The sequence below is a fragment of the Bos taurus genome, chromosome 4 (assembly GCF_002263795.3).
Source record: "Bos taurus isolate L1 Dominette 01449 registration number 42190680 breed Hereford chromosome 4, ARS-UCD2.0, whole genome shotgun sequence".
Taxonomy (NCBI): domain Eukaryota; kingdom Metazoa; phylum Chordata; class Mammalia; order Artiodactyla; family Bovidae; genus Bos; species Bos taurus.
In genome coordinates, this window is record NC_037331.1 from 102889395 (window position 1) to 102914506 (window position 25112).

The 25112-nt window shown below is 38.1% G+C and overlaps 1 protein-coding gene across 7 annotated transcripts in view; it reads left to right on the top strand.

Annotated features, from left to right (window-relative positions):
• Window positions 1-5449: 5449 nt before the first annotated feature.
• LUC7L2 (LUC7 like 2, pre-mRNA splicing factor) overlaps window positions 5450-25112 on the top strand; it is a 56578-nt gene continuing 36915 nt past the window's right edge. Inside the window, exons 1-4 of one of the 7 annotated variants that reach the window (XM_005205902.5) lie at window positions 5726-5807; window positions 8677-8760; window positions 18479-18549; window positions 20121-20215. In XM_005205902.5, the coding sequence (XP_005205959.1) occupies window positions 8723-8760; window positions 18479-18549; window positions 20121-20215 (204 nt within the window). In that variant the 5' untranslated portion in view covers window positions 5726-5807; window positions 8677-8722. Of the gene's footprint in view, window positions 5808-8675; window positions 8761-8788; window positions 8954-11429; window positions 11532-14775; window positions 15774-18478; window positions 18550-20120; window positions 20216-25112 lie in introns of those variants that run through there. The other 6 variants (XM_010804600.4, XM_059885949.1, XM_059885950.1 and 3 more) reach the window with 6 other exon arrangements.

The following is a 25112-nucleotide window of genomic DNA, read 5'->3' on the forward strand; positions in this document are numbered from 1 at the left end:
GAGGCAAAACTTCGTAGCCCAATCCGTAGTACTTTTGAAGCACTGGTTGTGTGATGTGCAGTTGGGCATTCTGGTGGAGAAGAACTGGGCCCTTTTTGTTGACCAATGCCAGCTGCAGGCGTTGCAGTTTCCCGAGCCTCTCATCAATGTGCTGAGCATACTTCTCGGGTGTAATGGTTTCCCAGAGATTCAAAAAGCTGTAGTGGATCAGACTGGCAGCAGACCAAACAGTGACCATGACCTTTTTTTGGTGCAAGCTTGGCTTTGGCAAGTGCTTTGGAGCTTCTTCTCAGTCCAACCACTGAGCTGGTTGTCATATAAAATCCACTTTTTGTCACATGTCACAATCTGATTAAGAAATGGTTCGTTGCTGTTGCACAGTATAAGAGAAGATGACACTTCAAAATGACGGTTTTTAAAATTTTCGATCAGTTCATGAGGCACCCACTTATCGAGCTTTTCACCTTTCCAATTTGCTTCAAATGCCAAATGACCATAGAATGATTGACGCTGAGTTCTTTCAGCAACTTCTTGTGTAGTTGTAAGAGGATCAGCTTTGATGATTGCTCTCAGTTGATCGTTATCAACTTCTGATGGCCAACCACTGCACTTCTCACCTTCAAGGCTCTCATCTCCCTTGCAAAACTTCTTAAACCACCACTGCACTGTATGTTCGTTAGCAGTTCCTGGGCCAAATGGGTTATTGATGTTTCAAGTTGTTGCTGCTGTTTTACAACCCATTTTGAACTCGAATTAAGAAAATTGCTCGAATTTACTTTTGGTCTAACATCATTTCCTAGTCTAAAATAAATATAAAATAAACAGCAAGTAATAAGTCATTACCAAAACAGCAAAGCAAGAAATGTGCATTAAAATAATGTATAATACAACCACATTTAAGAATGTATTCCAATATCAAACAGCAAATTTTAACAATGCAAAAACTGTAATTACTTTTGCACCAACCTTGTACCTATTCTAATTTTTAATTACCTAGTTGATGGCATGTATAGATTAAGAGTATATACTACTCTTGTAAGTTCCTGTTTCCTTATGACAACTTATTCCTAAAGGAATGGATATCATTGCTAGGATGTACACAAAGACATATTCACAGGTTTTGTTTTGTTTTTGGATAAGAGTAATACACAGTTACTAAATTTTAAAAATTAAAAAAAGTTTACAAAGAGAACAAACTTCTAATTCTGTTAATGACAGTCTAGGTAATTTAGATTAAAACTTGGTTGAACACAGCTAAAAACCATGGATGAAATATTTTAATTCTTAAAATCATTAAAGAGCTATTAAGATAAGTAGGAAATAGTAGACCAAATCTTAAAAGACAAGAACCAAGAAAAGTGCAGCACACAAAGGCACATTTTTGGCCTCAGGGCATTTGCCAATTTAGTAGCAATAGCTTCAGTTTTGGAGAAGGCAATGGCAACCCACTCCAGTACTCTTGCCTGGAAAATCCCATGGGCGGAGGAACCTGGTAGGCTGCAGTCCATGGGGTTGCTAAGAGTCTGACATGACTGAGTGACTTCACTTTTACTTTCATGCATTGGAGAAGGAAATGGCAGCCCACTCCAGTGTTCTTGCCCGGAGAATCCCAGGGATAGGGGAGCCTGGTGGGAGGCTGTCTATGGGGTTGCACAGAGTCGGACATGACTGAAGTGACTTAGCAGCAGCAGCAGCTTCAGTTTTGAAATTAACCTGCACTTTTGGTAGGATCATAGAGGTTAGGGAGGCAAAAGGCAAAGTCTCAGGCCCACCAAGGTGGGCATTCTAAGAAACCCACACTGACTTTAAACTAGGACTCTGGAGTTAACTCTCAAGGGTGAACTGGAAATAAAAAAGTCCTTGTCAGCCTTTCAGACTAGATTTTTGCCATTTTGGTATCAAGAGAAATTAAAGCATTGAATTTGTATTATGATGATCCTTGACATGTATTTCACATTACTATCAGAAAATAAAAATAAAAATCCTCTTTGGAGAAAGACAGCATTATATCCTAAACATATTTTTTCAAGTACATGTTCAGCAGACGAAGAGAATCAGATACATAAGAAAACAAGACCCCAAAAGAGAAATCCAGGAGAAACAACAGACACAGAACCATAGAAAACTTCAGATATTATAATTAGCAAACTCAGATTACAAAACAATTATGATCACTGGGTCAAACAATAGCCAGCCTTGGGAATTTCATCAAGGAACCAGAAACCATAAAAAATTACTTAGATTTGAAAAACAACCAAATAAAAATTCTGTAACTGAAAAAATAAAGAATTCATCAGATAGGTTTAACAGCAGACTAGATACAGCTGAAGGGAGGTTAGTGAACAATAAAACTCATCAGAAAAAAAAGCATGAAGAAGGGAGCTTGGCACAACAAGGTGGAAAATGCAAAGAGAATAAAGAGATACAGAGGAAACAATGAAAACTTTATTCGGAGGTCAAGAAGTTGATGAACGACAGTATTCAAGAATAGCTAAAAATTTTCCTGAAATTGATTTAAAAAAATATGTCAGTCCACTGTTTCTAAAAGCTCAATGAATCACAAGCAGAATAAAAATAAATCCATACCTAGATAGAGTTAGCTACAGAATAATACAGGCAAAAAGAACACAATTTGAAAGCAGGCAGCCCAGCTTTCTTCGAAGGAATGACAGCCTGGGAACTGACTTCCCAGGAGCAAGGAAGGCAGCAGAATGATAGAATCTATGTGCCAAAAGAAAATAACTTTCAACCTAGAATATCCATCTAGAATTGAGAAAGGCAAGATAAAGGTCTTTTCAGATCAACAAAAATGGCAGAGTTCTCTACTAGCAAGCCAATAGGAAAGCAAACTCGGAGGCAGGGCAGGCAAGTGTCCGCAAAGAGATAGACAGTAAATATTTCAGTCTTCCAGGTCATAGGGTATGGTATCTGCCAACCACTTAACTCTGCTGTTGTAGTCTAAAGAAACTGTAGACAGTAACAAATGAACAAGCCTGACAGTATTCCAATGAAACTAGTCACAAAAATTGGCAATGGCCTGGATTTGATGAGTGGATTGTATATTGCTGACTCCTGTCCTAAAGTTTAAACATCAGACAAAAGGGAAATGATCCCAGATGGAAAGGCAGATTCCAGAAAGAAAGAAAAAGTGGTAAATAAACAAACATTGATATGAAATTTGATTTTAAAAAGCCATAACGAACTGGGAAATCCCAGGTTGCCCAGTGGTTAAGACTTCACCCTTTCACTGCTGTGGGCCCAGGTTCAATCCCTAATCGCGGAGCTAAAATCTTGCAAGCCCAAAAAAAGAAAAGAAAAAAAGAAACCAAAAATCTAAACCATATGATTAACAAGTGCATTTATCTTGGAAAGAGGTTTAAATGTAGTGTTTTCTTGGTTCTCCGTATTAGCTCTCTGAGTGAAGTGTAAAGGCATTGATTACACCTTGATACATTAAAAATGCCCCTTATAACTTCTAGAGTAACTGCTAAAAGACTAAAATTTCCAAACTACCAGAAGTGGAAAAAATGAAATGATTAAAAGGCAGACAAGAAAGGAGAGAAAATTAAACCTATAACAGGTGAGATAAATAGCCAAGGGCTTTAAACTCAAGCACGTATGTAATTACATGAATATAAATGAGTAAATGCTTCAGTTAAAAGGCAGTGAATATCAGATTATTAAAAAAGACAAAAACTATGTTTTCTGAAAATAAGAGATTTATCTAAAATGTGAGCAATCAGAAAGGTAGAAAGTAAGCGAGAGATAAGAACTAAACTCTCTTCACTAACACAAACCATTTCAATATTTTAGTGTATTTTCCTCTTAAGGATGGCGTGCTGCAGTCCATGGGGTCGGCCAGAGTCGGACACGACTGACCGACTGAACTGAAGGATACTGTGCATGTAATAGTGTTAGTTGTTCAGTCGTGTCCTACTCTGACCTCATGTGCCACCAGGGACGGCCATATATAATAGTGCATTTCTCTCACACGTATTAATTTGTAAAGTTTTCTTTTACTGTAAATAGTTTCCAAAGAATGACATTCCACGTATTTGGAGTTGTTTGAATTTTCAACTTTCTGAATAACTGGTAGGAAACTATCTTTTCAGTTACTAAACACTGCGATGATTCTAAGATAGACCCAATATGCTTTTAAAGGATCTCGGGGGATATTCCCTGAAGGTGGGGCCTGTGGTTAGTTCTCAGAGCCTTCTCTCCCAAGCTGCACCGTAGGGCCGAATAAAAAGGGTGTGGTGGGGGGCAACTTGAGACCACAATTGCTATTTCATGTACATTTTTTTACTGATCTTGCTAATAAAGTTCAAAGGCAATGTATATAACACTTTAATGAAACAAAAATTTTCACCATTATTTACCTGTGTCTCCTCTTAAGGAATTATTATTTTACAATAAAAGTTAAAACATCGGGACAAGGCTCTGGGATAAGCATTTTCTGTGAGCTCATTTAGTCCTCACATACGTATAGCTTCATCGGAGGTTGAGATTTAAGGAAAAAAATCACTTAAGGTCCCACAGTTAGGAATCCGTCCACCTACGTCTGGAACGCAGGGTGATGGCTAAGCTAAACCCACAGGCTTTCTTTTCCATTGTCAAAGCTGTTGATATACCAAAAAGGCCTCATCCTTCAAATGTAGCTGTCAAATAGGGGAAAAAATTCTCTACAAAATGACCTCCTTTCCTTTCTTAGAATAGTGCTTAATTTTTATAGCTTCTAATTTAGACTAACAGCCTCCTGCTATATAAGTTACGATGATAAATCCGAATGGGTTGGATGGCCTGCTCCTAGTGTATTAATTTCAGGCGTTATTTCCTGAACCTAACTTATTCCAGTTGGGCGGCTTCAAGCCTCTCTGCATAGATTAAGGAAAATGACCCAGCTGTCAGATCTCCAGGGCTTCTTTCGTAGAGGGTCGGGTCACAATGAGAAAAGGGTTGAGTCTACATGATCACAGGCCCCTGGGCCTGTGAAAACGAGTTAATTGGTCAGGTCAATGAGTATTGTCAAGATTACGCCCATAATAGCTACTAACGGTGCTAACCTCCGTCGAAATGCCAGATATGGTTTCTACTTACTTTCGACTCTGGCTAACCCTCTGGCCCACTGGCTAACTTGGGTCTGGCTCGCCAGCACACCGTGCGGCGAAGCCCTAACGGACCCGCAGCCGGGAGAGCGAGGTTTCGCGCCCGGGGCGGATCCAGCTTGAGGCATCCGAGTCTCGCGAGATCTGGAGGTAGGGGCGGGAGAGGCCGGCGTGCACGCGCCCGAGATACGTTAGGGTGGAACCCCTCCCGTGCGGGGCGGGCGGAGCGAATACAGTTAGACGCCAGTTGGTGGAGCCCCCGCGGGAAACGACTAAGCGCGAGGAGCGTGCGCGCTCACGTCGCGGCGACGGTGGCGGCGTCAGAACTTGGAGGGGGGGCTGACGTCTTCTGGCGGGTGGCGGTGTTGGAGACGAGAGCTTGGTTAGCCGGTATTGCTTCCGTCCCAGGAACCGACGGAGAGAGAGGGAACGAGGGTCGCTTTCGGGGGCTGCTGACTTCCACGTACGCGTCGTCGTGAGGAGCCGCAGCCCGGACTCTCCTGCAACCCCTCCGGCTTCCTTTACGCACGCCTCGAGGCAGCGGCGGCAGAAACAGGCTTCCCCCACCCCTTCCCCTTGTCCCCCCCGCCCGAAAGGGCCCTTTCTGCGCCCCACCCCCGCCCGCCCGCTACGCCGCCGCCATGTCGGCGCAGGCCCAGATGCGCGCGATGCTGGACCAGTTGATGGGCACCTCCCGGGACGGTAAGTCTCTGCCAGTGCCCTGGGGGTGGGGGAAGGGATGGGGAAGGCGAGGGGAAGGGGCTCCGCGGGCGCACCTGGGCTTGTGTGTGTGGCTGAGTAAGGGGCTCCCAGATTGGTAACACGAGGTCCCGGCTCCCGTCCCATCCAATGAGGGTTGGGCAGGCGGGCCCGGGGGGCGGTGACCGAGCGGATTGGCGGGAACTGCTGCCAATGGGGTCAGGCGGGGCCTGGAGCCTGAAAGGAGAGTTTGCGCTCCGAGTGTTGACTTGGCTGGGACGGGAGCGCCCACGTCTCTCCTGCGTAGTCGGGCGGCCTGTCTTGTCGCTGGTTAGGTACCTGCGGACCGCTAAGGCCTCCGCCCCCTGAACTAATTCCTTAACCCAGAGCTGTGGGATCAGCTCTCGCCGCCGCCCTGCGGAGTATCCAGAGAACTGGTCCCCACCCTCCACTCCTTTACCTGGGTCCGGAGAAAACCTTTCCTAGAATCCAGTCCCAGAGATGAAACCACCATTCTTATGGGAAAATCTGACCCAAACCATGGTTTCCTGAAGCGGGTGTGTTTGGCCCATTTTGTGAAAAGAATGTTACGGCCTGTTTTTTCCGAGAGACCTCCATTTTGTTAGGCAATTTAATAGAAGCTTTGTTCAGTAAATATTGACGAACTTTGTATGTGCCCCGAATAGAACCATTTTGAAAATGTGCCCAGTGAAGTAGAATTGAGGGAAACAACGATGCTTTTAGGCGCTTAGGTTAGTGTTTGTACAAAGAACCACTAATGGCTGGTTATCTTTTTGTCACAGAGAATTTCTAGGTAAGATGAAATGCTGTTGCTTTTTTGATGATGGTAATTAGTAATATACTCTTTGAAATTCGAGTGAAGCCCATGCTAATATGGAGGAAGAGTCTAGTCCACTACTTTCTTAGAAACAAAGCCAATACTTGCTCATTTTTGTATGTTGCTTGTTCAGGCAAATAGTTTCATAGCCATTAAACCAATGCTTTTTTCTTGACAAGTTACTTAAGTTGTTTGATGTAAGAGAACAGGCACACTCTTAACTTTTGAGCAGTCGCTGTTATAATTTCCTTGAGTGCTTTGCAGCAAAATGTGAGTAGATTTAAAACATTTTATTGAATTCACATGTTTTTAGTGCATAATTTGCATGGTTTATCAGTGTTCATAATTCATTTTTAACAAAAACCCACATTTGGAAGTTTTCTTCTTAGAACGTATAGAAAAATAGGTGTAGATCGCAAACCTACTTGTGGTTGTGTATAGAGGAGGGAGGATTGGGAAGGAAATGAATTTTATTTATGTACTAAACCCTTGAAAGTTAGCATTAATTAAAAATGCCACTGGAGAAATTTCTATCAGTTAACATTTTTCACTTTTAGGTTAGAGTGGTTTTTATAACAGTAGCATGTTTTAACATTGCTCCTTTTCCATTATGAAGCTGGTGTTGAGAAGGGGCTTAATTCAGGATTTTAACTAACAGAATAACTAATCTTTGTAGTATAATTATAGAAATCATTTTGTTTAAGACGTACTTTACACGAGCCTATTAATCCTAGTAGGGTGCCATTTTTGGTCCCTTCCTCATGGATTTAGATTCCGAATTTTACTGGATGGGTAGTTGAATCAAAGCAACTATTATCACCTGATAAATTCCAAACTAGACTGCAATCTACTATTGCAAAACTGAATTAAAATATATGTGTGTGTGTACTCACTCACATATAATACATACATATTTTTCCTATGTGTGTAGTCCACAGAAACTTGCATTTCTTAAAATCCACTCTGCTTTGTATACAGATAAATTTATATTTTTATGTGTCTGTTACTGGATTTTTTTTGCCTCCAGACTGATTTACCAGTGAACTCAGGTTTACAAGTCCACGATATTATTTTAGCTGAAATGACTGGATTTTCACTGCTGTGTTGGGCTAGAAGTAAGAAACATACTACTTTCAAGGAGAAGAATGTTTTTTAGATACCCAGATTAGTTCTTTTATGTATATAGAAATCAGAGCATTCTTTTCCTTCTTACCACATAGTTAATGAGTTTATATACTCATCTTATTCAGGACCTTCAAATAATTAGGATTTTTTTTTTTTAAGTGTTCAGTCAGCTTCAAGTTATCCAGGGATAGGGGATATGGACGCCTTCCTGAATAATACCATGTAATTTGAAATTATATAATGGGAAGCTTTGTATGGGACACAGGAACAGCTTAAGGGAATGGTTTCTAAGAAGTGGAAATGGGGTCCAAGGGGTGGGAGAGAGATGGAAAGGGTAGGTTGGAGAGTGTTTAAAGCAGCTGTGTCCTTTTTTTTTTTTTTAATCCTAGAGACTAACTATAAAGCAACCACTGTCTTTTTGTCAGGGTGGCAGTAACCACCCCCTCTACTCTTAGAGTGCTGTCTGTGAGGGAATCTGAAGTGGCACAGGAAGCCCAGGGCACTTTCTCTTTCACCTCCTTTGCCCCTCTAATGAAAAATTTATTTCCTCTTTTCCATCCCCAAATCAGAATTTTTAATTAGTTCCTTTTTAAACTCCTTGGAGATTTGTCTGTTAAATGTAAGTTGGAATTACTCAAATCAGTTAATCATGTAGATGACCTAAACTTTATGGAAATTCTCAGAAGAGGGACTTTTAGTAGGGAAAAGGAGAGGTAATTTTGGATCACTGGGCACTTCCAGAAAGGACAGTCCTGGGTGAGTGGTGGAAGTGGGAGGCTTTGAACAACCAGAGGGCAGCATGATCGCGCTGGGAGGCTGGGCAGGGGGATGACAGGAGGTGGGAGAGGAATGCATAAGGGAAGTGGGAGGGCCAAAGACAAACTTTGCCTTCTTTGCAATTTTGCCTAGGGCCCTGGTGGTGGCAACCGCCTGTGTGCCACTGAAAATCGTGCCGATGCCTGGCATACTGCATAAATGGAAGCAGGGTACCGCGTGAGTTGAAACATTGGTCACACTATATAAAGTTTGTATATGTGAATCAGTGTAACTCATACACATGTAACTGGGGGTCTGACTGTATTTGGATTTTTCTGATAAGGCATCATGGGCTAAGGAAAAGAGCACTGGGCTGAGACTCAGGAGACCTGGTTTCTAGCCCCAGCTGTACCTCTAATTGTAACCTTGGGTAAGTCACTTAACCTTTTTTGCCTCAAGTTAAATCTATACTTTGTTAAATGAGAAGCCAAGTAATTTCTTATGTTATCCTCAGAAATGTTGACAAATAAGTATATTTTAAAATTTTTTAAAGGAAGAAACCATAGGTAGATATTAGCATCTTATTTTAAGATACATTAAATTTTATAAATACTTTGTTTTAGTTGTTAGCAGTGACAGAAAAGAGAGGGATAATTTGTTTTCCCCAAAATATTCCATTTAAAAAGCAGGAGCAACACAGGAGAAGTAAAACAGTGGTTCAGTTGAATTGTCTGTGATGGTCGGAGGAGCCTAGTGTCCCCACACAGACTAGCCATTTTTGTTGTGTTGGTTTAATTGAAAGGGTGTCCCTTAGCTAAAGCCCTTTCACCAGCAAGTATGGTTTAGTTATGAGAGGTCTCTAGTCCTGACCCCAGAAAGGTCTTGCAAGATTTGAGGGATAGGAGTTAAAATTGAGGGTGTATATTTAGATTACTTTCTAAGTTTAGCAACTAGGGAAGTTACAGAAGGTAGTTCTAAGGATTCCATACCTCTTGAATTGCTTATAACTCTTAAATGGGAACAGAGTCCATCTCTGAAAGGTTATATCAGGCCAGAAATGGCAATCTGCCCTCAAAAACAACCAGTAGGATTCAGAATATAGATAAGAATTTTACAGCATCATTTGTTGTCCATTATGATTAGGGAATGTTAGGGCAAGTTAAAGCTTTCGGGTAAGTTTAGCTGTTTTGGATGATAATCTTTCTGAACCTATGATGTACTTTCTCAGTTAACAGAGTACATTAACCATAATTAAATATTTTTGCTGATCATTTATAGTGTACAGTGGTTGTATCTTATGGGATGTAAAGTTAAAGGGACGTGCATCCTAGGAGATAATCAGGAAAATACAGTTCAGAAAATCAGTTACTTGTTCCTGGTACTAGTGATACATAAGTGTTGAACCTATAGGACAGTATGACCATGCTGCTTTTCTTCAAAATAAATAGTGAATCAAAGATTGTAGTGTTCTTTTCAGTGGATTTTCTTCATAAAATCACCTTGACTGTAATCTGTGTTCCTTGAGTTGTCATCAACATCGAGAGCATTTTCTCCTCATTTTCTCTCATTAACATAATGGATCATTTATTTCTTGGTCAGTTGTAAATCATTTCTTCTCTTCCACTTGGATTGTTCATTTTAAGTGAAGGAGGCGTAGCCTATAATGTGTAAGCACACAGTTTTTGAAATGATAATGGGATATATCTAGTTTTAGAGCTTGTGAATTCTTTTGACATTTTAAGAAATTTTAACAAACATTAAACAGTTTTAGTAAATATAGGATTTTATCAGAGGTCCAGGCATATCAAAACACCGAAAACTGTTAACACCCACATAGTGAATTCATTTAAAAAAAACTAGTTTTGAACTCTGGTATTTCTGACTACAGTACAATTCAGAAAACAATAATAGTATCACCTCCTACAACTCTGCATCGTTCTTGGATTTTCTACATTTTAGCTCTCCTGAAGGAAACCTGTGCTTTTGAGACATTCTTGCTTCGGGTAAAAAAAAATAAATAAAACCAAAGAAATCATTTTGTCTGTCAGTGCATAAGCTTTATAAGCAGCAAGTAAATACTTTGATTTGGTTTGATTAAGATGTCATATAGGGATAAATGTTAGTGAGCTACATCTTTAAGATGGATAGCAGGAAGTTAAGGGCAAGTAAGGTGTCATGGATGTGGGTGAGGGTTAGTGAGTCAATGTTCAGTACCAGGTGGCTCATATAAACATTAAACCTCGGAGTTGCTAGGGATTCAGGCAAATTCGGGGTTGCAAGGATAGGCAGAGGGCTTAAAACTGTGGGCAAGACTAGATAAATGAGACAGGTACTCCTCAAGAATGGAATTCCAGAAAGGTGCTTGAAATGGACTGAATCCTAAAAGCTCAGGGCTATTAGTATATTCATTGAGGACACATACATGACTGTACTACCCAACTTAATAATCAGTGTGTGGAAAAATTGTAGGTAAGAAGATGAAGAAAGTTGAAACATTTTGCTGGAGAAAGAGTGAGGGAGTGGGCGGAAGGGTAAGTTTATGACAGGAATCTTATGGATTCAGCACCTGCAGAAGTCATTCTATTCCTTTCCAGTTTAAGTTCTCATACACTAGCAGCTGCTAGGATAGAAATTAGAAGGCAAGACCTTTTGATCATTTAATCAGTTATGTAAGATTATTGAGGATGTAGAGAAAAGTAGTTTGTAAAAACTGAATTTAGGTACAGTTTTGTGTTTTAACTAAGTGTAAGACTTGAAAAGTCAAAGCCATTAGAAAATAACATGTAACTCAGTCAGCTGAATAAATGTTATATTTTGCTATTTAACATGGGCTAGAGAAAGGAGTCTTTAAAACTTTTTTCTTAAAAAAGCACTCACTAGATACTGATCCTTATGTTCTAATTTAGTTGTGAACCGTGTGCAATGATGTTTGACCTCTGTGATTCTACATGAAAAGAATTTAACCAGCTGCCCTTGCTGAATCTTTTGTCATGTCTCCTGAATGCATGGTAAATTGTTTTGTTTTTATTTTCTTGAGACCTCAGTTTTCTGCAGACATCAGTTTTTTCTTTCAGAGTTAAACTTTACAAAACTTTTCCTTTCAATAAAATTGGTTAGATATTGATGGATAGTGTCTATAGTATATGTACCTTGCTGTTTGGTGGCTCCTATATTCTGTCCTACTGCTGTGTTATACATGATACTCTTCTCTGTCTCTTGAGGGTGTGTTTTAGATCGGGGTTGGCACGACGGCCCACTCGCTTTTTGTAAGTTTTGTTGGAACATAGTTGTGCCCATTTGTGTATGTATGGTCTATGGCTACTTTGCTTTGCAGCCGAGATATATAGCTGGTAAGTTTAAAGTATTTGCCCTCTGGCCCTTTAAGAAAAAGCATGCTGACCATTGTTCTAGATCAGTGTTTCTCAAAAGTGTGGTGCCTGATCAACTTTAGCATCACCTGGGAACTTGTTAGAAATACAGATTCTTGGACCTAACACTCCAGGCCTACCAAATTAGACCTTCTGGGGTTGGGTGCAAGCAATTTGTGTTTTAAGAAGCCTTCCACATGACTCTGATGCACATTAAAAGTTTGAGAAACCCTGTTCTAGATAAATGTTTTCCAAATGTTAGTCACACATATCACTTTACTATTTTTTACCCTGTTTTAACATTTTTAATTGTCAACTCACTTTCTGAAAATTTAAGGTAACTTTAAAGTGAAAGCTTACGTCACCAGAAAAATAAATACAGTGAAAACAACATGGTGTTATAAGAGAAAACTAGATTCTGCTGTCATTTACCTGTGCTAAAAATTAGAGCTCCTTAGACATATTAATTAAACACATACTAGGCAGTAAGTGGGAACTTTTTCTTGACTTAATCATGGTATAATAATCACCACCAAGTGATTGGTGTTCAAAATGTCATGCTGGTGAAATTATATAACACCTAAAATCACTTTTTGTACAAATTCCGTACTTTAGGAAATGCAGTTCTAGTTCCTTACATGGAAGGAAAGCTGTTTGAACTGTACATATCTAAGCCCCTAAGTAGAAATGACTTTTCCTTAGAAATACACACCCATAAGATGGAATGATATAGAAGTCCCTAGAGAGGTCCATTCAGCCTTCTAGGATGAAATTGCCTATTTAGCTTGATCTTAGCTCTCCATTAATGTTCCGGGCTGTGGTGGTCAGTATCTCTGCAGGATTTCACCAGCCTGTTCCACAGTGGGATTGTGAAAAGGTGCTGGTTGTTTGTCAAAGAAAACTCATGGACTAGAAACGGGAGAAGTGCTGTGATTCTGCATTATGGGCAGGCTAAGGAAAACAGTTGATTCACCTCAGATTTTAGAAACCATGTATTTTGAGAAATTATGGTGTGAGAATAAATGATTTAATATGCCTCATAGTATTACAGGGAATACTTTCCCAGACACGGTATTCTGATACTGGCTGAAATGTTTTAGGATGTAGTAATTGTTGGTGCGACTAGAACCTGAATATCTCTAGGTTGCTGGCTTGCTTCAGATTTTTCTTGCTTTATTTTTCTTAGAGATTATGGACATATTTGCTGCTTTTGTCATTTGACTCTGCAATAAAGTAGTAACATAAGACTCTGACCCTAGATGGACTGAAAGTCTAGTAGGGAGTGAAGATGTATAGTAAGTGATAAATTCTGTATGCTGATTACATATATAGATACCTAATTTTGAAAAAATGTTAATAAATATAAAAGACGGCCAAACACCTCTAAGACTGAACAAATGTTTTGTAAGTTTCCCTTAAGTTAAAAAAAAATTTTTTAAGTGTTACAAATGAAGTCTCTTAGGTTCTCCTTCACAGTTTTAGTCCTTTCCCCCAAAGGCATTTTTTGTGAATATGTCAGTGGATTTTCCTCTGTGTTGTTTCAGTACTTATAAGGCTCAGTCTCCTTCTTCATGCTAATCTGTTTTTTCATTTTAAATTCCTTTATCATTGAGTTGTCTGTCACCTCTGTCCTTTGATATTCTCATTTCTTTCCATTTTTGTTTCTTTACTTTGTTTTAGATTTGGGGAGGCTCTGCTTAGCTTTTATAGCAATCACCAACCATTGAAAACTTGCCTCATTAATAGACAGATCTGCCAAATACTTTTTCTTCTGCTCTTTTCAGCTATTTTTTCATAGCCAGAGATAGCTTTTGTTACTTCTAATTTTGTGTATAAAACATTGTGGATGATAGAAGGCACCGGATATCCAGAGTATGAGTAGTATTGTATCAGAATTGCAGCTCTGTAAGTAAGCATCAAAATATAAAATTTAGCAGGCTACAACTTTTTAATAATTGACTTCGCTTAATGGCATATACCATAAAACAAAGTATATGTAATCCACTTTTAGGACTACATTTGTGGATAACTATTTATTCAAGACACACTTCTAATGTGTGCCTTAAATCTAAGAGGAGCGACATGTTGATTTCCTAAAGTATATATCCCCTGGCGGAAATGTGATGGCACTGACCCCTGCCAGTGGCCAAGACTGCTTTATAATGAGAGAAAATAGGGTTGTGGCAAGGGGTGGAATAGGATTCTTGGAATGCAGCTACTTTAGTATTTATTTTTGAACGTTTCTTTTACCATTCTGTTAGCTCTTAAAGACTCTGAGTAAGCTTTTTCTCTTGCTACAAGGCTGTTTCTCTGTTTCATTCCTTATAATTTTTTTGATATGGATTTTCACAGACAAATAGACTGGAAAATTTGAAAAATTATTTTAGCATTATTTATCTCTGATATTCAGCAAGAATGAACTTTCTTGGAAATTACTTCTGCAGTAGGCATTGCATTTTAAAAATGGGCTTGTCATGGGGAATATGATGGTGGGGGTGATACAAGTACCGATTTGTGATGATAAACCTATAGGACCATATGAAAGAATTAAGAGGGCTAGCCTTGTAATACCCTAATTTTTTTGGATTTTTCTAGAGGAAAGGAAAGCCTCTACTAGTACTCAGGATGATTTCCTAAGTTCTGTTAGAAAGAAATGACTTGATATTTCATTTGGAAGGGAAAATGCCCTCATTAGTTTTTCCTGCTGCCATATTTGACTTGAGTATTTTTTCTTTCCTTATATAATAAATATGTTCCTGGAAAGTTTCATATGTACCAGGTCATATTAAATATTTTCAAAGCATCAATAATCATTATTTTAAGACATGGTAGTGAATGCTTTCGTAAAATGAACTTACACTTTGTACTGTATAAATATATGATGAATTAAACTGAGTGTATTTATTAACAAGGTAAATGGAGTAATGAGTTTTTTCTTTGAAGATTATTTTAAAAGGATCCTTATAGGTGAGCTTTAGGCTAAATTTAGGCTGTAGATGAGCTTCAGGCTAAAGGAACAACAAAGGTAGGTGGGAGAAGTTAGGGGTTGGTGAGACTGTTGCAGAAAGCTGTAAAAATGATCAGATTTGTTCTTTACTATAATAGTTACTGTGCAGCAGTAGCTGTTATCTTGGTTCCACAAGAAGACCTAAGAGTTTCACGAAAAGATATGAAGATGAGTGTTTGCCAGTACAGGACAGGTCTCTTCCCACTCTGTACTAGATTAGAAATTGGTGTTTATATAGTTTCCACATTCTATGGACTCATAGCTTATGTTGTAAGAAATGGTAATAAGAAGGTGAGATATTTGAAGATATGAGGGCACAGGGAAATAGGAAACTTTAAGCTTAAAGAAACTTAAAGATTATTCACTGCTTTTTCTAGCTCTGGCTTTTCTTTAACTGAAAGAGTATGGAAATTATTTCAGAGGGAGTAAGCCTACCCTGCTCCAGCCAACAGTGACACATGGCCCCAACAAGTATACCTGTGGGGAGGGGAGGGATTTGATTGTCACATCAGAGAACGTGGGAGAGCTTTTCCCCTCTTGGCCCCGTTTATAAACTACGATGCTTCTGTTTGCTTTGTGTGCTGTTGAGTTTTTCCCTCTCTGTTTTCTCTAAGCTAAGCTTTAAGCTAATTCTGTACAAAAGAAATACTAATTAGTTGTTTTTATAAATTGCTTGCCATTAATGCCTGATAAAATGCAGTAAAATAAGGATTCTGCATACCATTATATATGTCAAATATTACAAACTTTAAGGTTCTTTTGAAATTACAATACTAAACTCAGTTCACTTTTGCTTAGCCTTCACAGTTGTTGATCACATAGCATGGTCATCCACTCACAGCTTAAAAAAATACAGGGAGCATCGGAGAGAATGGGTAAAGTAAAATTTTGATGTTTTTAAAATAGCACCTAAATCTATGAAAATTGATTTGATTTATTGTTTGTATGGGGGGGAGAGGGTGGTTGGCACTCGAAGGGAGGGGGTGGATATTGGGGAAATAGCATGCACCGTGTAAAATGATGTTAGATATCATATAGGCTAAAATTATAAGTGTTGCTACTGCAGTTTGAATACAAGTCTGTTTCAGAAGAGGCAGGACCATACAGTGGCAGTGTTGGGATTTACAGTGGGCCTAGCTTTTTCTCCCTACAGATTGAAGGAGATTTTGAGAATAGCAGTTTTTGAGTAGTTTGGACAGAAGTCGCCTTTTTAGAGTGACCTGTCCATATTCCCTGAATGAAGCTGCTTTGGTAGCACCTCAGGTTCCGTTAATGTTACTGAGGAACGTTGTTTAAGAGGAACAATGTGCATTCTAGTTTTTATTGTACACCCATGACTCAGGTGTTCCTAAATATAGGTTAGGATTCATGAAGCCCTTGAGGGGGTTGAAGAACAGAGCGAGGTTACTCTGAAGTTAGTTGTTTGGTAGAAAAAATAGAAATTTTGGGGCTTCCTTTCAAATGAAGAATACTTTTCCTTTCACAGTTCTAAATCAAGGTTTTAATCTCAATCCTTACCATTATAGTTATCTACAAAGCCTAATTAATTAGTATTGTGGAGGTTATAGAGAAGAGAGTCTGCCATGTTTTTATGGGTAGGGCATTTTGTTGTAAATTGTGTTGACTTGATCTAATCTCTGCCTCATTATTTTTAAGCTTTTCCTTTGTTTACACATTTAAAATCTGGGGGAAGAAATTAAAGAAACCAGATTTTACCCTAAAAATATTCTTGCCTCAACTTTGCTATTCCCCTACATGAAACCACTTGCCAAATCCAGATAAGATAGATTTACGTACTGTTTCCCAAACCTTCCTGCCTTCCTAAGCTTTGTCAAAGATGGTATGCCGATTTGGAATGCTCTTCTCTCCCCATTCCTTTGGTCTAAGTCCTATCTTTCCTTCAAATAATGGCTTCTATGTATTACACGAAGCTTCCTCTAACCTCTTCAGTCCTTGTGGTCATTCTAGTCTTAGAAATCCTGAAGTACTACTATTTAATAGTATTCCATCCATTTTAGACATTCATTTGGCACTTGGATCATGCCCCCTTTTGTTACTGTATTTAAATACCCTCTCTTCTCTAGGAAAGTGATGGGCTCCTTGAGGGTAGAGAGCTTGTCTTAATTAAATGCCTCTTTGTAATCCCATTGGCTGGCACAGAGGATATCTTCAGGAGTCGGCTTGATTCTTTGATTTGGATCCAGTATTAGTATAACAGGACAATTGTTTAACTTAGGTTATTTTAATAGTGAGTACATACCCAGAAACCCCAAACATAAAGTACATTTGAAGTACATTTGATTAATAAAATAATTTCTTGTATTGTAAGGACATTTGGTTCATATTTGTTTCTTATTAATTACAGCCCCTCTCCCCACCTTTGTTCTTCAGTGGGTGCTGTTTTACCTAGTTTCTTTTGAAAAACATGGTTTGGGCCAGATATATTGACAGAAATCAAAATTACTAGTATTTTTATTTTAAAATTCTTTGATTAGTCAGATGATACTTTCATGGTATAAGCCCAAATAAACTTATTAAATACTACATGGTAATATAGCCAAATTATTTTAAAATGTTAACCTTAAGGTCTCTGAAGTAAAATTTAAAAAATACCAATAGACAGATACTCAGTTGCTAATCCTTTTCATTTCTGTATCTCAGATTATTAGGAATTTTATTATTTCTTTGTTTATAAAGATTTCTTTACTGTGCAGGCTGATGTTTGATAACTGTGTTTATTGTGTTTGCTGCAGTTATCAAATAGAGCAGACGTTTATATGCAGTGAAGAATTAATTAAAAATACTTTTTGATGTTTATAGAAACGGATGCTTTTTTTAGTATCCCCACACTCATTGGGGATGATTTTGTTTAATTCGTATTTGAAACTGTTTACATTTTATCTGATGGCAGTATCTTCAAGGCACATATGTTAATATTAGGTTTATGTTGTGATTTCTTACAAAATGCTCAACTAGTAAAACTTCTAAAATCTTAATTTTACTCTGAAGCCTGGCTTATAGTATTCTTGAGCCATTAGTTTGACAAAGCACTGGAACGATACTGCTGTTGCATTACTGAAAAGCTTAGATAATTGTGGCAGGGGACTTGTAGAATATATGATTTTCTCCTCTTCAAAAAATTTTTTTTTAATTTCTTACCTTAAAGGTAAAATATTTTTTCTTACATGTGAGGAAGCAAAAAACCTCTAATAATGGCATTGCCATTCTGATGTGAGCTCATCAGAGTACCATTCTGACATGAGCTTAGGGCCCTGATCAGTATGAAATACGCTTTATAAAAATTTTTTTTCCTAAAACCCCAGTTGGCCCAGGGACCACTTTACAGAGCTCCAGCCTTGGACTTTTACCTATGATCAGTCCTATTCTTCTCCAGGGTTTATACTTGTTAAGTCAATATTAAAACACAGAAAACACCCCCCCGCCCTGATTTTGTTCACTTTTGTTTTCATATACAAGAATCTTAACAGTGAACATGTACTTCTAGATGCTGTATTGAAATTGCTGGCAGAGTCTATTCTATACAAACTGAACAATCTGGCCCCTTGTTTTATTTGTAAAGGTTCAATGTATCTATGCCTGACTACTTCAATCTGCAAGGGAGTGTCAGAAAGGCCCCGCATTCGCCGAGCCGTGAGTTATCACTAACTTTTCAGATGTGTTAATAAATGTGGAACAAAAAGCAGTTGTGTTTAAAAGGAAAAAAGGACCATCAAAATAACCTCTATTATAGTAGCAGGCGTGAACACTAAATGAATTACTCCAAATTGTGGTGTCAAAAATAACATTAACTAGAGACTAGCCTCTAGAAAACCTATTGTTGAACTGCTCTGAAGCTGTTGTTTTAGCCAAAAGTTACTGTTCTTAAAGTTTTATAAACCATGATTGCAAATTAATATGTTGTTTAAGTCTTTTGAACCAAGTTAAAACAATCTGAACAAAATCTTACCCTGCCTAAAAATGATAGTATTTAATTGACTTTGAGTTAAGCTCTTTAAAATAATACCATGTTAAAGGGGTAAAGTTTTAACCTTTTTTGTTACTCACATGTCAAAAACAAATTAAACAATTGAATCTCTTCCTTGAAAGTTTTAGTACAGTGTTATTTACAGTCTGTTTTGGTACCAACAGTTCTTGCTTCAGTAATTCACCAGTAGGTTTTCATTCATCAATGACTATGTCAATTTAAGGCTAAAAATAAAACACTTTCATTTCTTAGGGCTTAATCAGTCTCCTTAGAGGAAACCATCCTTAAGAATTCCCCCCTCCCAAAGAGATTTGAAGCAAAAAAAAAATCTAACTAACATCTATTTTTTTTTGTTATTAGAGATAGTTAACTTTCTTTTTCTTATATTCTTTCAAGTTTTGAGTAGATAGGCCTATTTGACTAGCAGGTCGGAAGCTTCTGTTGCCTAGGAGGTGTATTGTGTTAAGTGAAGACAGAATAAATTTAAATGGACCCAGTTTGGCCATTTATAGCACAGACTACCTAAAACTTGGAGATATGGGACCTTTGGAGCCATTAAGTTAAATGTTTCATTTAGGCAGTGTGCCTTTGTTTGACTGGTGTGTAAGTCCTTCTTCCAGGTTTGTACACTCTTAAACACGTCATTCTACCCTCTCTAACTCCTCCCAGCAGCAAAAGGGAGACACTTCAGCTGGAACAAAATAGTGGAAGAAATGGCGTCTGGGGTTCAGTGGGGATTCGCAGTGTGTATGCAATGTTTGCAAGATTACTTTTTATGTTTTTCAATTAATGTAAATAATTACAGAATGAATCAGTGCTTAGTGTCAATGTAGGGAACATCGTATACCAATAGAAATTCTCCTAGTGGGTCTGCTGCAAGTCGTTTAACCTCTTGGGTCCTCAGTTTTCTCATCTACAGTATGAAGGAGTTGGACTCAATAATCTTTAAGGTCCATTCCTGCTCTAAATCCTGTGCTTTTCTGAAGAACTGTATTTAACAGAATGCATTGCTTTCCCACTTTGACTGTTTGAATTACATGTGCAGTACATGTACTGCAACTGCATGTTGTCTAAAATAGTTTTTCTGTAGGATATTATATGAACTAACCCCTCTTGAGGTGATTTATAAATGTGTGTGTATAGCCACACATAAAAAGCTAGTGTTAGTAGGGCTCTCAGAAAATACATATTTTCTAAATGTCTAACCTTGAATGTCATTAACTTTCCTCTATTACAGGAGATACTACTCGTCAACGAATCAAATTCAGTGATGACAGAGTGTGCAAGAGTCACCTTCTCAACTGTTGCCCCCATGATGTCCTGTCTGGAACTGTATGTGTTTATTAAATCTATTATTTTATTGTTGGTATACTACAAAAACAAACTACTTGATAACGTCTTAGTTTTGTGTCAAATTACTCTGCAGTGATTTTTTTTAAAAACACTTGTTAGCAGAGCAATTTACATCTATTATATTCAGGTTGATTATTTAGGTCTGCAATAATGGGATTCCTCACAGAAATTATTGCTATTTTACTTTATAATATTTTCCATTCTTTAGAGCATTTATTTGGAACAAAGAGACAGTTATAATACATCAGTTACATTTTTAGTTTAGAAATAATGTAAATGATTTTTTAAATTATTTGCTTCAGTTTTGAGCATAGGAGACTTTTATCCAAAACAGTTTACATTTTCGTTAAGATTTCTGCACATTTGTAGACATTATTGTGAAGCAATATATTGGTAATTACTTAAATTCACAGTAAAGTTTGTGAGTAGTGTTGGTTAAAACTCACTTATATTGCTTACTCCTGATAATACATAAAGCTCACTTAATTTATATTCTACATCTAGTGATGTTAGTTTATCTTAAAGTATTATAATTTTTAATTTGATGGATAAATCACATGATCATGGATCTGTAGAACAAAGGATTTTGTTACCTGGGTTTTGGATTTGATTGAAATGATACTTTCAAGAGCTCCTGGTCACCCGGATAGCACAGGAGGGCTGGTAGGGCTAAATATTTAGCTGATTTTGTCATTTTTCTAAAATGAAAGGATTTCATACTTCATTTGAAGAAGCAGTGAGGTCCCTTAATTAAAAATGTCTAAATGAATGGTTTCTTCTGCCATAGGATGTGGGATGTTAGTTCCCTGACGAGGGATGAGACCCACGTTCCCTGTAGTGGAAGTGTGGAGTCTTGACGAGTAGTGTCTTTTTGATAGGAGTAGAATACCCCAAATGTATAGGTATCCAGGCATTTTTGATTTAAAAAAGCACCTGTCTTTTGGGGGCTTCCCTGATAGCTCAGTTGGTAAAGAATCCACCTGTGGTTCAAGAGACCCAGTTTGATTCCTGGGTCAGGAAGATCTGCTGGAGAAGGGAAAGGCTACCCACTCCAGTATTTGGTCTTCCCTGTAGCTCAAATGGTAAAGAATCTGCCTGCAATGCAGGAGACCTGGGTTCTATCCCTGAGTCAGGAAGGTCCTCTGAAGGGAATGGCAGTCCTCTCCAGTATTCTTGCCTGGAGAATCCCATGGACAGAGGAGCCTGGTGGGCTACAGTCCATGGGGACCCAAAGAGGCATACATGACTGAGTGACTAACACTACTACACTTGTCTTTTTCCAATAGGAAAGACCATTGAAACTGTGTTATATAAGTTAATAGAAGTGCTAACATTTAAAAAAATATATAAATACTTAAATTTATTTTTTAAGTATCAATATATTACAAGACAAGCATACCGGTTTCTCAGGGCTTGAATTAGGACTGTGACAGATATCTCTGTTAGACCTTCATATCTACTCTTTAGAATTTGCATAATTAAAATATTCTGCTCTGCTGTAATATTGAAATCTATATTATCTGTAGTTATCTGTGGTATTATTTGATTCTTCACATTTACTGTTTAACTCTTAATGATACTTAATGGATAAATTATCACTTCAAATGAATTTTGAGAACAAGATTAGTTGATAAGTGGCAGGATTTCAGTTTTTGGTACTTTAAAACCAGCAAGAGCAAGACTTTGACATATTATTACATTCTTCAGTTATGGCATTTAATAATAATTTTAAAAATCTGATATCACAGTTGTGCTTTTGCATTTTATAATTATATAATTCAGTTACACTCATTTATTTCTCTGTTGGGTAAAACAATTTGTTGAGTATATGTTCCATAGTTAGCCTTAATGATAGTAAAGTGATTTATTAAAAATTATTCAGTTCTGTTGATTTAAAGTAAAACTGGGACCAAAGCCAAATTTTCTGAGGTCTAGTTTTATTCACTCTAGTTTTATTTACTCTGTAGGTAATACTTAATCCTTCATCATGTTGGTCTTAGACTTTCATTGTAAAATTCTTGCTGGTGGATTTGTAAGAAGCACATTTTTTCAAATTTCAGTGTTTCTGTAGTATGCATCTTAAAATTGATGATAGAAAAATACTGTTTTAATTTGTAACATTTTTCTTACAGTGAGGCTTAAAATTGGTGTTTTGGATCACATGAAAAATAGCGAATGACCTTTGAAAGGCACTTGTTAGAGAAATTCTATATGAGACCTATCTTCTTTATGTCAGCTTAATAGGCAAGAGATTGTCATTTATGTAAGGATGGAGTTAAGTCCTTATGAGCCTCTGAAGCAAAATTTTCAGGGCTGGCTCTAGAATTTTGTAAGAGTCCAAGGTTGTCTAGAGTGATGAACTTGAGAACCTGAAACCACCCATGAGTGACTGTCTTATGACGCTTACTGTAATACTAAAAAGGGCTGTTTATAGCAGTTTTTGGAGAAGGCAATGGCACCCCACTCCAGTACTCTTGCTTGGAAAATCCCATGGACGGAGGAGCCTGGTGGGCTGCAGTCTATGGGGTCGAAAAGAGTCGGACACAACTGAGCGACTTCACTTTCTCTTTTCACTTTCCTGCATTGGAGAAGGAAATGGCAACCCACTCCAGTGTTCTTGCCTGGAGAATCCCAGGGACGGGGAAGCCTGGTGGGCTGCCGTCTATGGGGTCGCACAGAGTCGGACACGACTGAAGTGACTTAGCAGTAGCATAGCAGTTTATCCTGTGTGCGTGTGGTTTTTACCTACAGAGCTCTGACTTCTTGAGCAACCAGTCTCTGTAGGGCTAATGCTTTTCTGGCACAGAATCTAATAGTTCACACCTCTGTATGTTGAAAATATTTTTTTGACCTGTTAGATCACAGATGAAAAGAACCAAATTGTAATTATTGATTTTATAGTGCTTTTTGTCTTTTTTATAACTAAAAGTTGCCCTTTAGTTTTCCAGACCTTGTTCCTCAGATCTGTCACTTCCAAGAGAATATGACTCATCAGTGTTCTAGATTATTTAGCAGAAGATAACCCAAAAATATATTCTTTGGCTTTTCTTTATTATTATTGTAAAAAGGTTGAACTTTATACTGAGTACTTGGAGAGAAAGGGTATGGTTTCTGAAAACATACTCATAACTGACAAATTGGAATATTTTTGAAATTCACTTTGATGAAAATGGCCCTGTAGCATTGTACCTTTCTTTAGTCTGGTACTTTGGTATAACCTTTTTTTTTTTTTGGAGTATAGTTGATTTACAAAGTTGTATTTCAGGTATACAGCAGACAGATTCAGTGTTTTACACGCACACAGTGTTTACGCACACACACACACACACACACACAAATACAGTTGGTTGTTTAGTCGCTTAAGTCCATGTGACCCGTGTGCTGTAGCCCGCCAGGCTCCTCTGTCCATGGGATTTCCCAGGCAAGGATATTGGAGTGGATTGCCATTTCCTTCTAATTCAAAAGCTTGGATTATTTTCCTATTCATCTAGAACTTTTTGTTTGTCCCACTCTTTTCATCCTTTGGTCCATTTAGTTGTCTCCTTATATTTAGCATGCATAAAGTAGACAGCACCCCCTTTCAGATTTAGGCAAAACAAAAAGCCTAAGAGTTGTCATCTCCCCCTGCTCCCTCCCTCCACCAAAATAAACCACATTATTTCTGGTTCATATATTCCCTAAGGAAAGATAAGGATATTGAAATGCTTAAAAAAATCTTTGCATCTAGTTCTTAGGAACCTGGGGAAAAGGTATGTAATAGTAGTAATTTACAGAAGGCATTAAATCGGAAGCAGGCGGCATCAGAGATTGAAATTAAGATCTGCAGGGATGGGGATGTATACTCATAATACATTTATCCTAAATTCAAAAATGGCCACTATTAATTTTCTTACAGACTTCATCATAGGATAATTTTAGTGTTGACAGGCCATCATGTCTTCTAGCTTAAGGCCATCATTTTATATAGATAGAAAAATTAAGATTCAGGGAAATTGTCTTTGTCAGATGTCTCACAAATAATCATGGTATATTATGCCACGTGGGAATCTTAGAGTTATTTTAATCCAAATACTTCTTTAATGTTTTATGTTTGTAAAGAGCTGATCTTGAGAAATACTTCAGTTCAGTTGCTCAGTCGTGTCTGACTCTTTGCAACCCCATGGACTGCAGCACGCCAGGATTCCCTGTCCATCACCAACTCCCAGAACTTGCTCAGACTCATGTCAATGATGCCATCCAAACATCTCATCCTCTGTCATCCCCTTCTCTTCCTGCCTTCAATCTTTCCCAGCATCAGGGTCTTTTTCAGTGAGTCAGTTCTTTGCATTGGGTGGCCAGGTACTGGAGCTTCAGCATCAGTCCTTCCAATGAGTATTTGGACTGATTAACTTTAGGATTGACTGGTTTGATTTCCTTGCAGTCCAAGGGACTCTCAAGAGTCTTCTCCAACACCACAGTTCAAAAGTATCCCTTCTTCAGGGCTCGGCTTTCTTTATGGTCCAATTCCCACGGCCATACATGACTACTGGAAAAACCATAGCTTTGATTAGACAGACCTTTGACAGCAAAGTCATGTCTCTGCCTTTTAATATGTTGTCTAGGTTGGTCATAACTTTTCTTCCAAGAAGCAAGCGTCTTTTAATTTCATGGCTGCAGTCACCATCTGCAGTGATTTTGGAGCCCAAGGAAATAAAGTCTGTCACTATTTCCATTGTTTGCCCATCTATTTGCCATGAAGTGATGGTACCAGATGCCATGATCTTTGTTTTCTGAATGTTGAGTTTTAAGCCAACTTTTTCACTCTCTTTTACTTTTCAGCAAGAGGCTCTTTAGTTCCTCTTTGCTTTCTGCCATAAAGGTGGTGTCATCTGCATAT